At 41.5% G+C, this 14,349-nt stretch overlaps 1 protein-coding gene across 1 annotated transcript; it reads right to left on the reverse strand.

Annotated features, from left to right (window-relative positions):
* Positions 1-12,202: 12,202 nt before the first annotated feature.
* Positions 12,203-14,145, reverse strand: TLNRD1 (talin rod domain containing 1). Its single transcript, XM_009819304.2, has one exon. The coding sequence runs from the start codon at positions 14,066-14,068 to the stop codon at positions 13,001-13,003; it is 1,068 nt and encodes a 355-aa protein (XP_009817606.2). The 5' UTR covers positions 14,069-14,145; the 3' UTR covers positions 12,203-13,000.
* Between the last annotated feature and the right edge of the window lie 204 nt (positions 14,146-14,349).

Raw genomic sequence — 14,349 nt, forward strand, 5'->3', positions numbered from 1 at the left:
GATGGAAGAAATTTTTAGAATCAATGTATTTAAAGTCTGCTCAAATAGGACCTGTGTTTATTTCAGGTAACCTTGATGAGTACTTTGTTCTGCAGTTGCATTCATAAATCCATCTGCCATTACCCAACCCCCTCAAAAACTGTTTAGTGAGCTCGGGAGTTTTCCACTTAGTAGCGATGACAAAGCACTAGACTACTGCAAAACCCATGACAGAGAAGCTGAGCAATAACAGACGCCAGCCAAATAGATCACTGGGGTGGAAGGTCATCCTTGAACAGTATTTCCATTTTTCCCCTCTTGGTAAATTGCTCTGGGAACTATCCTCTTTTCCTGCATAATGTAATCAAGAATTAGAAAGTCACCACCACTTAACACAGAGCTGCAATTCCTGGCCTGACTGCCTGTGTTGGGAATTTTAACTGATGTCTCCACCCAAGCATCATGTGGAACCAATGTAATGGCTAACACAATTCAGAGCTTAAAATGGAGTGATGTTCCAGTTCCAGCTGTTTTTGTAAATCAGTACAAGAGATTTTTGGAAGCGTTAGAGGAGAAATAGAAACAGAGGTGAGGAATGACTCCTAGTCTGATGATGTACACTAAGCAATATGAGAGTGACAATGCAAAAAGCAAGACAGAAGTAAAGCACCACTAGACCGTATTACATAGTGCCATGCTCAGGACCAAGACAGCAACAAGAAAGCGATGACTGGTGGGACATACTTCATGGGAAAGACGTGCATTATTTTTAGAATCTTTTAGAATCTTTTTAGAAAAGGCGCAGCCCTCTACATATGGAAAGGTGAAGATATGTAACAGCCTAGGTTTCGTTCTGATGAAGCAGAAAGGTTCGCTGTAAGTAGACTTGGCCCAAGTGCCCTTAACAGGTACTGTGGCTCACAGTGCTCTGCAAATCCCTTGATTATCAGAGCTGCATCTCCCTATGCATCAGCTTAATTCAAGCTAACTCTGGAAGGGCCTTTTTTCTTCCTGAGAACTGATCTATACTTTTGACCAGCCAAGTTCCCACATTCTTCCTTAGTCCTAACGTGCAGAGGCCCAAAATCACTGGCAAGGCACGATGATGACAAGCATTTACCTTATTACTGAATATATTTCCATGTAGGTTCCTGCTTAGAAGCAGAAGTTCTCAACTAGCTGATAATTCTGATGCAGATTTTTAGCAATTTAATAAGTACTTAGTATGTAAGAAGTGCTTAGTAATTTGGTAGATCTGCTGTCTATCCAGGGCCCCTGTTTAATTGTTAACTGTGTTTCCAGCAGACTCTGTCTTCCCAACAGCACTTACTATTCTTTGAAGGCAAGAAACATACTATTTTGCAGAGAAGCATGTGGGGAAGAAAGGTCAAGTCTAAGGAAGGAGTCCTCTTTGTGTGTGCGTGTTTATCTGTATACGTCATACCTGCATCTACCACACCTGATCCTTATCTGTCTGAAAGAATCCTTATGGCCACACCATTTATTGCGATCAAGGCCAAGTTCATTGTTTTCAGAGTTCATCCATCAAGACTAACAGTACAGGCAGGATGCTAGAGACAAAGAATTTATCCAATTAAGAGAATCATGACATAAACTATATCCCCACTGAAAACAGGAAATTATTTGCTACCAACATCAATGGGTCTATTAGCACAGGCCACTTGCTGCGTATTTAGAAAATACCAAAAAAATAAGCAATGGAAGCATTTGAGAAGAACTAAAGAGAGGTGAGATCACCATAAAAAGCTTCTAGGGCATTCACCCACAAAAACAAATTTAAAAGGCCACTTATAAAAATAAAAATCTGCGTTTCTTTAAAAAATCCCAGATATCTCAATCTCAGGTAATGTAGTTCTTAACTAGCATTACAACAACCCCCCTCCTCACAATGTGCTAAACCTGTACATCCCGGTTTCGTATCTGCAGGTAGGACTCAGCCTGCAAACTAGATCTAATTTGGATCATTTTCGCTAAGCGTATTCTGAAAGGCTTTAATTCCCAAATCACCTGATCTGGAAAGAGATAATTCTGTACTCTCTGGAACAGTGATAAAATTAAACAGTTTGAAAATAATATGCTTCAGGCTTGCAAGAATCCTCAAACACATTACTACAAATGCAACAGCCTTTAAAATTACTAGATTGAATTTATCATCAATCTGACTTATGCAAAGCGCTAGCTTTTCCCCTTAGAAATAAATACAATATTCTCTGACTTGATCATTAACCAGGATTATTTAGTTCCAAGGAAGAATTTATATACAGTCGATATGACTGAAGCACATAAACAAGCTGAGCACTTTTCTAAAAATAAAACTGTAGGATGTCAAAGCAAATCAACAGTAAAAAGGTATTTTGGAGTGCAATAAGCAGTGGAATAACTTAGTTACACAGCATTTAATAAGCAAAAGGGATATTGCTTGTTTAGCAGTCCACTTCTGAAAACCAAAACAGAGGCTTTCACTTTGTTTTCTCTACACTGATTGAAAAAGAAATGCTATTTTTTTGCATAAAAATACATCTAAACTGTTATTTTTAGACAGATGGACTATGAACAGAAGCAAAACATGAAGAAAGGCTTTCATGCATCATGTAGGTTATCCATTTTTTTGGCAGCTGAAATTCTTTAAATACTCTCATTAATTTAAAATTAATATTCTTGAGGAAGAGGGGCTAGTTCAGACAGAGTTATTGAGAGAGAGTTCTCCATCTTACAGAATTTTCCTATAGACGTGCTCTGAACATTCCTTATGCTTTATTCTCTTGACAGGAGTGATTTTCCCTGGACATTAGTGATTCATGTGACTCCAGATCACTTCAGTGAAACGCAGTCTTACAAGGAAGGACATGCAACATCTCACAGATCACAGCCTTAAAAAGGATCCAAAACCAGTCAGCATCCGCACCTTCTCTAAGTGAAATCAGTCCATCTTATAAAATCATCTCATAGGAGAGGAAACGCCTAACGGTAATATTAAATGAATGTAACAACAAAAACAGGTAAAACCATGGTTAAAACAATACTTTGGGGAAAAGCTTTGAAAAAGTACTTTGTTTCTATCAGATAGATTTGCTAGTTTTTAAAGTCTGTTTTACTCAAGCTTCTGTGCACCATTGTACATTTGCAAAGCATATTTATCATCCAGGGGAAGTCTTCTACAGCCCACCGGTATTTTCAAAGGAAAAGGGAAAAATGCAGCAAAGGCTTCAAAGATGTGAGTGAATTATTTCATCCTGTTACAAGTGCACCATGTGCTCTCTCTTCTGTAATGACACAGTACAGAAAACAAGATGTAATTAATGCAATTCCTTTGCCAAATGAGTGGGATCTTATAAAGAATTGGCACATAGTTCTGATTTGAGCTTTCTTGTCTAAAACAAAACCAAACGTAATACAGAATGTTATAATATACTAACAGGGTCCTGCAACAGATTCCCCCCCACCCCACCCCCCCCGAGACAAGTGACTGCAAAGTGCTGGGCCTGTAATCAAAAGGACACTCAGTATCCAAAACAGGAATATTGATGCAGCCAGGCATTTTTGTATACTATGGTACAATCATGTAAGTGAACCAGAGAAGAACATTTGGCCTTTTGTTATTTTATGTACCAAGACAGAAAAGCATGCCTTTTCCTCTGTTCTACCCCAATGAACAAATGTGGTTTTAATCACATACAAAACAATACGCTCACAAGTTTCAAACTATGACTTTGAAATTTAGGAGTAAAATTATTTTTCAAAGAAAGTCATTTTCATCTAATTATCTTGAAACTGTCCATAAAAGGCAGATAGGCAGGGAATTGGATAAATACACCAAGTGGGGTTTTGTTTGGGATTTTTTTTTCCAGTTGGAGAGAAAAATAAGGTAATTTTGATAAACAAAAAACCTGTGGGAAGACAAGAAATTTTAAAAGAAGCCTCAGGGTCCAATACAGAAAAGTTATAGGAGATTCATCAATAAACAGACTTTACAGAGCAGTGTAAATCCAGATGCTACCTCTCTGTTACTGAACTCAAAGTTGCAGATTAACTCAATACACAGTGTTAGCAGAAGAGTATAGTTAATTAAAGAGAGAGAGAAAATGCCACACAACGCCCAAATGCTACTCTTGTTGGGAAACTGGCACCCAGAGCTGCTACAACTTTAAGCTAGCCACTAACCTACATCTCATGGTATCCAGCTCACCCACCACCCCCCCAACTAAAAAACACTTCATAAATACCTCAGGTCAGATTACCCTTTCTTCTGAATAGCATTACAGCTCTTTGACAAACTGTGTGTGAAACAGAGTTCCAGGGAATACGGATTACAGGCAACTCTTCAAGACCCGCTTGGAAAGGATGTATATGGTATTGAGGTAGTTGGAATTTGCATACAGAGAGAACAGGTATGTTTCTAATGCAATCTGGACCTCAATTAGCATGAACTATCTTTATGTATATGGCCTGTATGAGGATAACATGCACAGAGTACAAAGGGATCTCTGTTCCACATCTGGGTGTTGTACCAGGAGCAGAGGGTGGCGGGAGGGAGGTGAAATCTGTGACTCCGATGTGAAGGTAAGATGCAAGATGCTGGCATCTGGCAACCATAAGAGACAAATGAGGTAGAGTTGGGCCTCTGGCTGCTTGCCAGCCAGGGCGTATGCAATGGTAACAAGAGCTTTTAACCCATGTGGAAAGGTCAGGATGGTAGGAACAGAATTTGGCCCATGTTTGTACTTCAACTGCAAACTTCCTAGCTTTAGTTTCAGTAAAACTCTACCACAGCATCTTATAATTAATTTTAAAACCACACGCAATCAAACTTTATCACAAATGACCAGGTCCACAAAACATCTAGACGTATGGCTCCTACTGAAAATCAATGGGCGTTAAGCCCCTAAATACTCTTCTGACCAAATATTTTAATTTTTTTTTCCTTAAAAACTATAAATTGCACCCTCACTTTGATACGCATCTCTCTTGCCCGTAGCTTTTTTCAGTCCTGTATTTCACTGTAACTCTTCATGAGTATTACAACCTGCAGTGTCATAACCAGCAGCACATATCTCTGAAATTTCAGAGATAGTACTCATGTGTCTCTGGAGCTTGTACCACTCACTTCAACAACTGCTCTTCAGCCTGTTCAGATGCTACCAGCTCCATTTACAGGCTGTTGGGACAAACTCCTCTAATATGACAGTCACAAGAGAAGACAAGATTACAGATTCTGAATGAGTTCATGCCTGAAGTCAGTATTAAGGAAATTTCATGCAGATAGTTTTGCTCACAGATTTTCTCGCAATGCCTAGGACCAATCTGAGTTTCTAAGAAAGCAAGGTTTTAATTACGAGCAGAGAAACAATAGCTCACTTCAACATGAAAAAGAATACAACCACTATTTTTCCATGCTCTCTAATCTAAAAATAGGTCGACCCATTAGCTTTAAAGCTTTCAAAAATATTAAAACTGAAATATAGGGCTCACTTTCCTTTTTGTTTTTTAAGCCAGACACAGAGATTGAAAAGTTTCAGACTAATGGCTACTTTAAGATGATAAATGGGGTGAAAGTTTTTGAACTATGAATCTAACATTGCCAGAAGAGATTGATTCCATAGTAAATTTTTTAAACAGAAAGTAAATTTTTAAACATCAACTAAATTGGAAGCATTTAAGTAAGACCAGAGCATTAACTACATGCCAATTCAGAAGTGCTACAGGGCCTATGATTTGTCACACTGCACATACAGATCTACCTGACTTTTCTCACTTTTTTTCATAGTGTGCATGTTCAGAATGCAAACAGGGGCCAAAGTACACCTGAACAGCATGCCTACCAATTCAGGAGACTTCCTGTATTTGATGTGAACCAGACAGAATCAATACGTACTTAAAAAATTGAGTAAGAAATAGCATTTTTTTACTCCGTACTTCAAAAACATAACCCTGGAGGCCAAAATTACTGTCTTGACTATTTGGCAATTGATGACAACAGAATCACGATTAGTGGGACATTTAGTCCCAGGGTTTCCGAAGCACCTTCTGCATGAACTGGAGGAACACCTTGTATACATTGAGTATGAAACAGAAGGTCCCTCGGTCCAATGCCGTAGTGCCCAACAGGCACTGCTCTTTTGAGAAACATTCCTAGACTCAGGAATTTGCCGGAATTTCAACCAAATGAAACCTCACAATTGCTAAAATCCAGACAAAGACCAACCAAACCTGGCCTGGCACTGCTGCTGATGCTCTGCGCGCTAACGGAGACCCTGTGAACTCAACTGACCGAATGGGCTGAAGAAACACCCCGAAGGGCAGGGGAATAAAAGCAGTTTCAAACCACCCCATTATGAGTCCACCTTGGCATCTGTATGGGCTCCCAGTGCCAATGGTATGATGTGTAAACAATCTCAAGGCTCCATGCTGGCAACGGAGAACCTGATGTCAAATCTCTCTCTCCTCCTCACTGTCTCACCTAAACATTCAGAGCAGGAAGGTGAGAGACACAGGAGCTACCGCAGCGACTCTCCATCTTCCAAAGGCTGGTTAAGCTAACTCAAGGATACAAGTGGCTCGCAGCAGCCTAGCGTACCACTGAACCACACCCTTCGAGTTATTTCCAGCAATCCTAACAGCCACTGCAGACTAAGACCATCTTGGGGTTTCCATCTGAAGTCCAGATCCTGTAAGAAACGCTACTGCAGGATTCAGGGCTGTGTTCTATGCTCTTCAGGATCCTCCACCCTTAGACTAAAGTTCAGGTTCCTGCTGCCCAAACAAACCTGGCGAAAAACCTGTCGGTTTAAAATCTTGGTATGTAAGTCAAACCCCGCCAAAACCCGACTACTCTGAGGTATCTCATACTTGCAGTCACTTCACCTCAAACTAATTTGATTTTAAAACTGAAGTTAAGCAACTTGTTAGTAATCACTTTTCAAGTATTTATTTATTTTGTTGGGGGAGGAAGGGAGGGAGGAGAGAAAAATCAAGCTATTTAGTTTTCCAAGTATTTAACATAAAACCCAAAAGAGCTCCATCTGGCAACCAGCAGGATTTCTAAATAATCTAAATAGTATCTACATAAGAACCAGGCTGTCTATGGAGTAAGACAACTTCAACTTTTACAGCCACAAGAAGCCTTTATTAACATAAAAGGAAATTATAAAAAATTAAGTTAGAACAGGAACAAGAGTCTGGCAAGCTGACAAAAGACCCCAGGAATCTCTGTATTAATCTTGAAATGCTGCTTTTGACTTTGTCGGAATACAGCATCATACACTGTGTGGTTTTAAAAAAACCAAAACCACCCTTAGGTTCAAAGGACTCTAGTACAATAAAACCAGTTCTAGGAAAAGATTCAGATTAATGAAAATCAATATATAATTCATTGCTTTGCAACACAAAACGACCCCTAGCATTTTAACATAGTTTGTGGAAAATATTAATATTTAATTATACAGACTTCATTGAGTCATGGATGAGGTCCTTCATGTCCACAGATGTCCGCCTTCATTAAGAAAATGGTTCAGAATACTACTGCGAATTATGTTAATTAAATATACCTTTGAACTACTCTTATGTAAAAATTTCAGTAATTCATAACTCCCAAACACCTCTCGGAGTACACAGTATTTAATTTTCAGAGTTGTCCATATGAACGATCCGGCCTTGCACTTAATACCTAGCCTGGATATTTTTTGGCCCGTTTGCGAATGGTCCAAACCTGGTGGTGGTTTGGTGTCCTGCGTGAAATATTTTAATGGCCTTGATGCCTCTGTCAAGCTGCCACCGGGATTTTCTGTCAGCTTCTTGGCAGGAACTCAAAGAGTGAAACCAGTGCGCCCAAAAAACATGTTCTGGTGATCCTGTGAGGACAGGGCAGCCTTGAAGCTCTGCATTTTTGCTATCCCTGGGCTACAGGAAGAGAATTTCTATCTTTATCATTGCCCATCTGGCACCTTTCACAAGCAGCAAGAACAAAGAAGTAAAACGTACTGGTCCCTACCATCTGCTTCTGCTTGTAAAGTCTAGAAAGAGCCTGATAGGGAAGAAAGAAAAAAAAACCCAACCCCTTTGTTTCCCACCAAACTCTCTTGGCAGGTACACATTTTTGCCTGTACTTCTTACGTATCTTAGGGCAACCCTCGAGGCCCTTGGTTCCCTACAGTGATACAGCTGCTCGAGGCAGCGCATCCCAAACGCTCCAAGCCCCACATCTTCATTCACAAGCGTCTAACAGCCCGGAAAGAACGGTTGCGTTGTTTGAGATTTGCTTTATTGGATCAGCCTCTGTTTTATCTAGAATAGGAAAATTCCTGTGGGTTTAATAGGAGGTATTACCCTACAGATTTTCTCTGGTTCCACCTCCCTTCCCATCAGCCACATCCCCTCTTGCTGCAAGGCTGCATACACCATGTGTTGGCTCGACCCCTTCTGTCTCTGACAGAAGTTTGGCCAAAAAGAGCAGATTTTCTGCTACTTTGATCATTTCCTGTGGTAAAAAGTGAAGGGAATTATCTGACCCATGGTCTTTTTTTTTTTCTTTTTTCTTAGTTTTGAAAAATAACGTGGGTTTACATTTGCAAGTTCCGTTAAATAGTGTACTTGCTTTTCAATAGCATTTTGCTTCTAGTTTACTGGTTGTCTTACAGAACTTGGTTTTTTAGAATCAGAAAACACATTGCTCCGATCTCAAATTCCACGATTCAGCTGCTGTATTAAATCAATAATGAACTTTTTGCTATGATGAAGCAGCAACCAAAAGGTAATACCAAATTTACAGGCAATACAAAAGTGGCAACTTCTTCCCTGTTAAAAAAAATCTTACATTTAAAAAATAAGCTTAATTCTCTTTTGGTGGGGATAGTGTTATTTTTGGCTAAAAATGTGCATTGCATAATGTGTTTAGAAATAAGTTAACCCTTTCATTAAATGCACTGTTAGAGTAGATCTATGACATATGTGATAGAAGCACCCTGAAATATTAAGTTTTCTTTTGTGAAAATCACCAAGGTTCCAGATCAGAAAACATGTCTCGTGCTTGTTTAAGCCTATGTTGAAATAGTGACACTACCTGTTGACCTTAATGGTGTAAGCATTTGGGCAACAGGGGCCTAAAGTATGACGCCAAGGGATAATCAGTGACCTCGATGTGGCCTGCAATTACACCCTGAAAACTAGTCCATTATGTATTTTTTCTGTCCCAAAGAGTACAAAGTAAACAAACAACATCAATATACCTACTGAAATAATGTCTTACATCAGAATTAATATTCTATAGGAATACATTCCGAATAAATTAACCCAATATACATCAAGTCTTTACAAATATGGCACTACAGCATTTAAAATATATCTATGTTCACGCTTAGTAGTGGAACCACACTCTTTCAACTCAGAAAATGCCTCAATGTGCGTAAGTATATATATACTTTTTCCTGTTAATCATTTACTCAGAGTACATAAAAAGTTGTACTTGTTTGCATAAAAAGTCTTTTTTTTAAATTTGCTGTGTTAATTATATGAATAGCACAGATTTTGACAGATACTCTCTTGAGCTGAGGCCAGGGAGTGCATGGCTCCCTTTGTGCGAGTTCTACTCCAGAAAGAAATGACTGAACAGTTTAAGTGTTAAAATTACTGTTATTTAGAAATGTTACAGTAAGTTACTTTGGTGAATTTACTATCTGTGTCTATATATATTTTTTAATCAGCCTGTTAACCAAAATCATGGCCTGGCTACATTTCACATCTTATTTCATAAAACTGAATCCCCCAAAAAGCCATACATCTCAAAAGCAAAGAGAGATCTAGAGCAGTTTGCTTTCCTTCAGTGTTAAAAAAGAAAAAAGAAGATACACACTTATTTATATATGTATGCCTGTACTTCACTTCAAAATACACTCAGAAAGGGGGGAAGAATCTGCAGTATCCTTGTTAAAACAAAAATTGCACTAAACCACTTAAAACGAAAGCTCACCACAACAAAAATTGGCATTATCATCGTTAATAATACATTGCCTTTCATATGCAGAAGTAATAAGGAGGCTGCGCTGTGATCCATATAACGTCAATAATGTATAAATGAATCAAAAAGAATCTAATTAGTTCAGCAGCACCAAAAATTACTAAGTAGAAACATCAAAAGAGTCAGTGGGACGTTACTTTTTTTTTTGTCAGACATGCTGCAGAGCTGCCCTTCAGAATCCTCTGGTTTATATCTGGAAGCCGGCCTCACAAATGGAGGTCACGGTAACTTAGAAGAACTGAAGCTAACGGATGATGCCGCCCTAGTACCTGTACCCTCCCTGAGCAGCACTGCCCTGCAGCCCCCTCAGCACCATCTCCGCACGTCCCACACGGAGTTCTGCACCATCTGGGATCTATGCAAAGGAAGGGTGGAGCCAGTTCCTCACCTCCTGTCTGCAGCCACAGAAGATAGTACATCCTGAAAGCTTTACGTTTGCTGCAATCCCTTCTTCCTCCTTCCCCTCAGCGCAACTGCGGAAAAGAAGGAAGGGCAGATTGGGATGGTATCTCGGCTTCCACGGAGACATGCTACAAGGGAGGGAGATACAAAGGACAGTTGAGCAGACAACGGCAAACACTAGAGAGGCGCAGGACCTCCCTGTAGACGGCCTTGGCCTCCTATGAATCCCTCCGGAGTCCTACAGCTGTTCCTGCCATCCGGATGGGAAAATGTGTGTGCCTGCACATGTGAGAGAGCCCCTGAGGAAATACCTGTGGAGGCACCTAAGTCAAAGTTAGAACAGCATGTGTATATATTTATTTACTTACGCAAAAATAGTAAGAGAACTTTTATACTATACCGCATAGATGCGGACATCCGTGCCTCTGCAGCACATCCTGCTAGGGTTATACTGCATCCGAGATAACGTAGTGAGAAAATCATACCCCAGAGGAATGTAGCTTGGACCGATTCTTCAGAAAGAAAAGTCCTAATCATAAAATTCATTGAAGTCAGAGAAGTTTCATTTAAAATAAACAAAACCTAATACTGGGGTCCACTGTACTTAGGTCAAGGAATTATTTTTTTTCTAACCCTGACGATATGGATATATAGGCTTAGCTTGTATCTCCTTCAACAGCATGTATTTGTCCACCACCCAGTAACGTTTCACTCCCCTTTGAAATTAAGTAAAAGCATCACGTGCAAGAGAAACAATACTGCTACAAGAGGAAGACCTTTGACTACTCCAGGACTGTTCCATATCCAAACCCAAAAGGTTTACTTCTTCAAAGGAGTAAGTAGGACAGTACTTGTACAGTAAAGGTTTAAACCATGGTAACAACATTTTTAAGGTACATTCTCCCATAGCTTTCAACATAGTTTAATTTGCAGACCTATAAGAAAAAAAAAAAATCGAGTTACGCAATGGAGCTGGGCAGACAAACAAAGCCTCCTTGCCAGAAGACTTGCTCTTCTATTTACCTTTCATGGAACATAGAGAAGGCAACAGACCCCACAGGTCCACAAAGAGCAGGCTGAAAAAAATCATCATTACAATTATGGGAACTACTGCAGTATACCCTAAGGCCCGCTCACAGTTCCCAAGGAATTCAAGCGGAGGTGGCCTAGGCCTCAGAAGTTAGCTAACTTTTCCCATTATCTGCAACATCAAACCAGAACTACTTTGACAGCAATCTGTACTGAGGAGCTCCAACAGAAACCTCGGAGGAGTCAAAGGGCCCAGCCCCGCAACCCTTCGCACTCCTACGCGGACACGCGGAACAAGCAGGGCTATCCAGCAGGGTAAAGTTTTTCAAGAACCGCTTAAGAAATCAATATGGAAACTCGCAAATTTAACACAGATGGCCCACAACATCTGCAAGAGTTAAAAATACACCAACTTCTCAAAGATAACACAGAATGCTGATAAAGACAAACAAAGCCAGCCTATGCCCCGCTGCAGCAGCCGCCAGCGCTCTGCAGCTAGAGCAATCCCAACGCGTGCAGCACTGTCCAGCTTTCCATAAATACAACTACAGAGTATCTCTGTCAGAGGCGGCCTGAGGAGGAGGGGCGATACTGCGGGAGGGACAGCGTTTATGAAAATAAAAGAACTGAATTGCAGCCTGTATGCTGCTGTCTAGAACTACAGTTACATTTGTACCACCCATTCCCTGGGGAAAATGACATACAATGCAAACAGGCCTAGTTGTTCAATTATTCAAGTAGTAAGAGATTCACAGAAAGACATCTGAGAAACATAACGTTTTAATAGATGAAATAAATACTCCAGTACATGCAAGATAAAAACTGACATTGGAAAAAAATTAAAAATCACTTTTGTTATAGTGTAATTTTTTGTTTGTTTGTTTAAACACTCACAGTAGCTTTTCCCCCAGTTTGGAAATCAACACATGGAAAACATAATCACAACCTCCGGTCCTTCCACTCCTACACACCAAATGCACTTCTAACCTAACACTTGATGCAAAATAAAAAAAAAAAAAAAAAAAAGTCATACAAAACAAAAACAAACAAAATAGTAGCTACATCCATCATCTATGTGTTGTTGGGTTTTTTCATTTCTTTAAGTGAGTGAGAACTGAGGTAACCTTTTTCCTGCACAACCAAACAGTAAAATTTAGAAGGGAAATTTCGGAAGACAAGACAAGACAAACTTTAAAAACCGCACCCAGCGCGATTAAAGCTTTTTTTTTTTTCCTCTTTTTTTTTTAAGATACCCCCACCTCCCCAAATATAAAAAAACCTTTTAAACAGTTGTTATTACCATTTGTGTGAAGACCTTGTTGAATAAAGGAAAATGTATCTGCAGATACTTGCTTGACTTTAAAGTAAAATAAAAAGAAGCCAAAACTGGCTACCTTTATTAGTACGTATAGTTTGAATATGCTGTTTTGCTTCTTCACCACATGAAACCTAAGGATTGGGCTCATCCAAGCAAATTCTTTGGTATACAAAAAAGGGGTGAGGAGGTGGGATATTATTTTCCTTTAGCAATGACTGGGATCTAAACAGAAGATGTGGGGGTTAATTCACAGAATTGGAGTTCACTGGCGGTAAAGTCCTGGGTGAAGATCTTTCTCTTAGTGCCTGAGATAACAGGTTGCAACCATCCGAGACGGCGCAAGCTGAGTTCCTCAACCTTTCCCTGTAATCGCTCATTTTGGTGCTACTTTCGGGGTGTTGGGCTATATCCCTGAGGCATTGGGTCAGGAGCACACAAGCAGATACCACACTCATGGCTCCTCCTAGGATGGCAGTTTGCACAGCTTTGCCCTCTGGATTAATGGTGGCAGCTTTACCCAAAAACTGGGGCTCAGTGGCAAAGCCGACCAGAGCATAGACAGACTGCACCAAAGGTCCACTGAACAAGACGCATCGGTTCCTGGTCAGCTCGCTGGGTGAAGTCTTGACCTCCTTGACACACGCCAAGAGGGCGGAGGCGCTGGTGCTCATACATTTGACACTGAGTTTGAACTGCTCCTTAGCAAATTTATCCTTGGATTTCTCACTGGCCAGCACGCAGGCGTCTGTCAGGAATTTCAAGTTCTTGGACATGTTCTGAGAAACCTCCAGCAGAAGCTGAGGGCTCATATCTGCCAAAGGGGTGGTCTTCAAGACCCCGCAGCCGTGCTCCACCTCATGCCTACATCGGGTCACCTTGTAGCGATCCACCAAGCCAGGCATAGCAGGCTGGGCCCCCGGAGTCTCCACTGCAGCCAGGTAGGCAGCGTGGGCAGAGCATTCCGTCAGGGAGACCACCAGCTCCCCCATCTCCATCAGGCTTTCTCCCACCTCCCCGAAGCGTCCCATGTTGAGCTGGCTCTGGACGTCATGGGTCAAGATGGAGAGTCCTTTGGTCCTGGCAATGATTGTGTCCCTGCACTTCTCGAAGGACTCACCGAAGACAGACAGGCTCTCAGTGTTCACCGGCCTGGTCTCGCTCGACAGCAGAAGCAGATCAGCCACCAGTTGCATCTTGATCTTGCAGTGGTCGCAGATAGAGATGAGCTTCTTCCTCTGCAGGGAACCGCTGCTGGGGATGCCGCCGCCAGACACCTCGCTGCTGGATTTGCCAGAGCCACCGCTAGCCATAGCGCCGGGGGGGCACTCGCATGCCGCTCGCTACCCCGCTGCCACCGCCTCTGCCACCGCCGCCCGCGCAGTCCCGACTGAGCCCGGCAGGATCGCTCTGCCTTTTCCGCAACATCATTCCATTAATCGCCGGGAGGCAAGAAAAGGCTCTGGGCGCCGGGGCTGCCGCTGCTGCGGGGAGCGACCTCCGCCGGGGCGCCCGCCCCGCTCCGGCGCCAGCCTTCGCTCCTACGGCGCTCCCGCGGCGGGTCGGCGCTCGCCGGGAGCCCCCGGGCCCCGCT

This window comes from Gavia stellata, chromosome 13 (assembly GCF_030936135.1).
Source record: "Gavia stellata isolate bGavSte3 chromosome 13, bGavSte3.hap2, whole genome shotgun sequence".
Classification (NCBI taxonomy): Eukaryota; Metazoa; Chordata; class Aves; order Gaviiformes; family Gaviidae; genus Gavia; species Gavia stellata.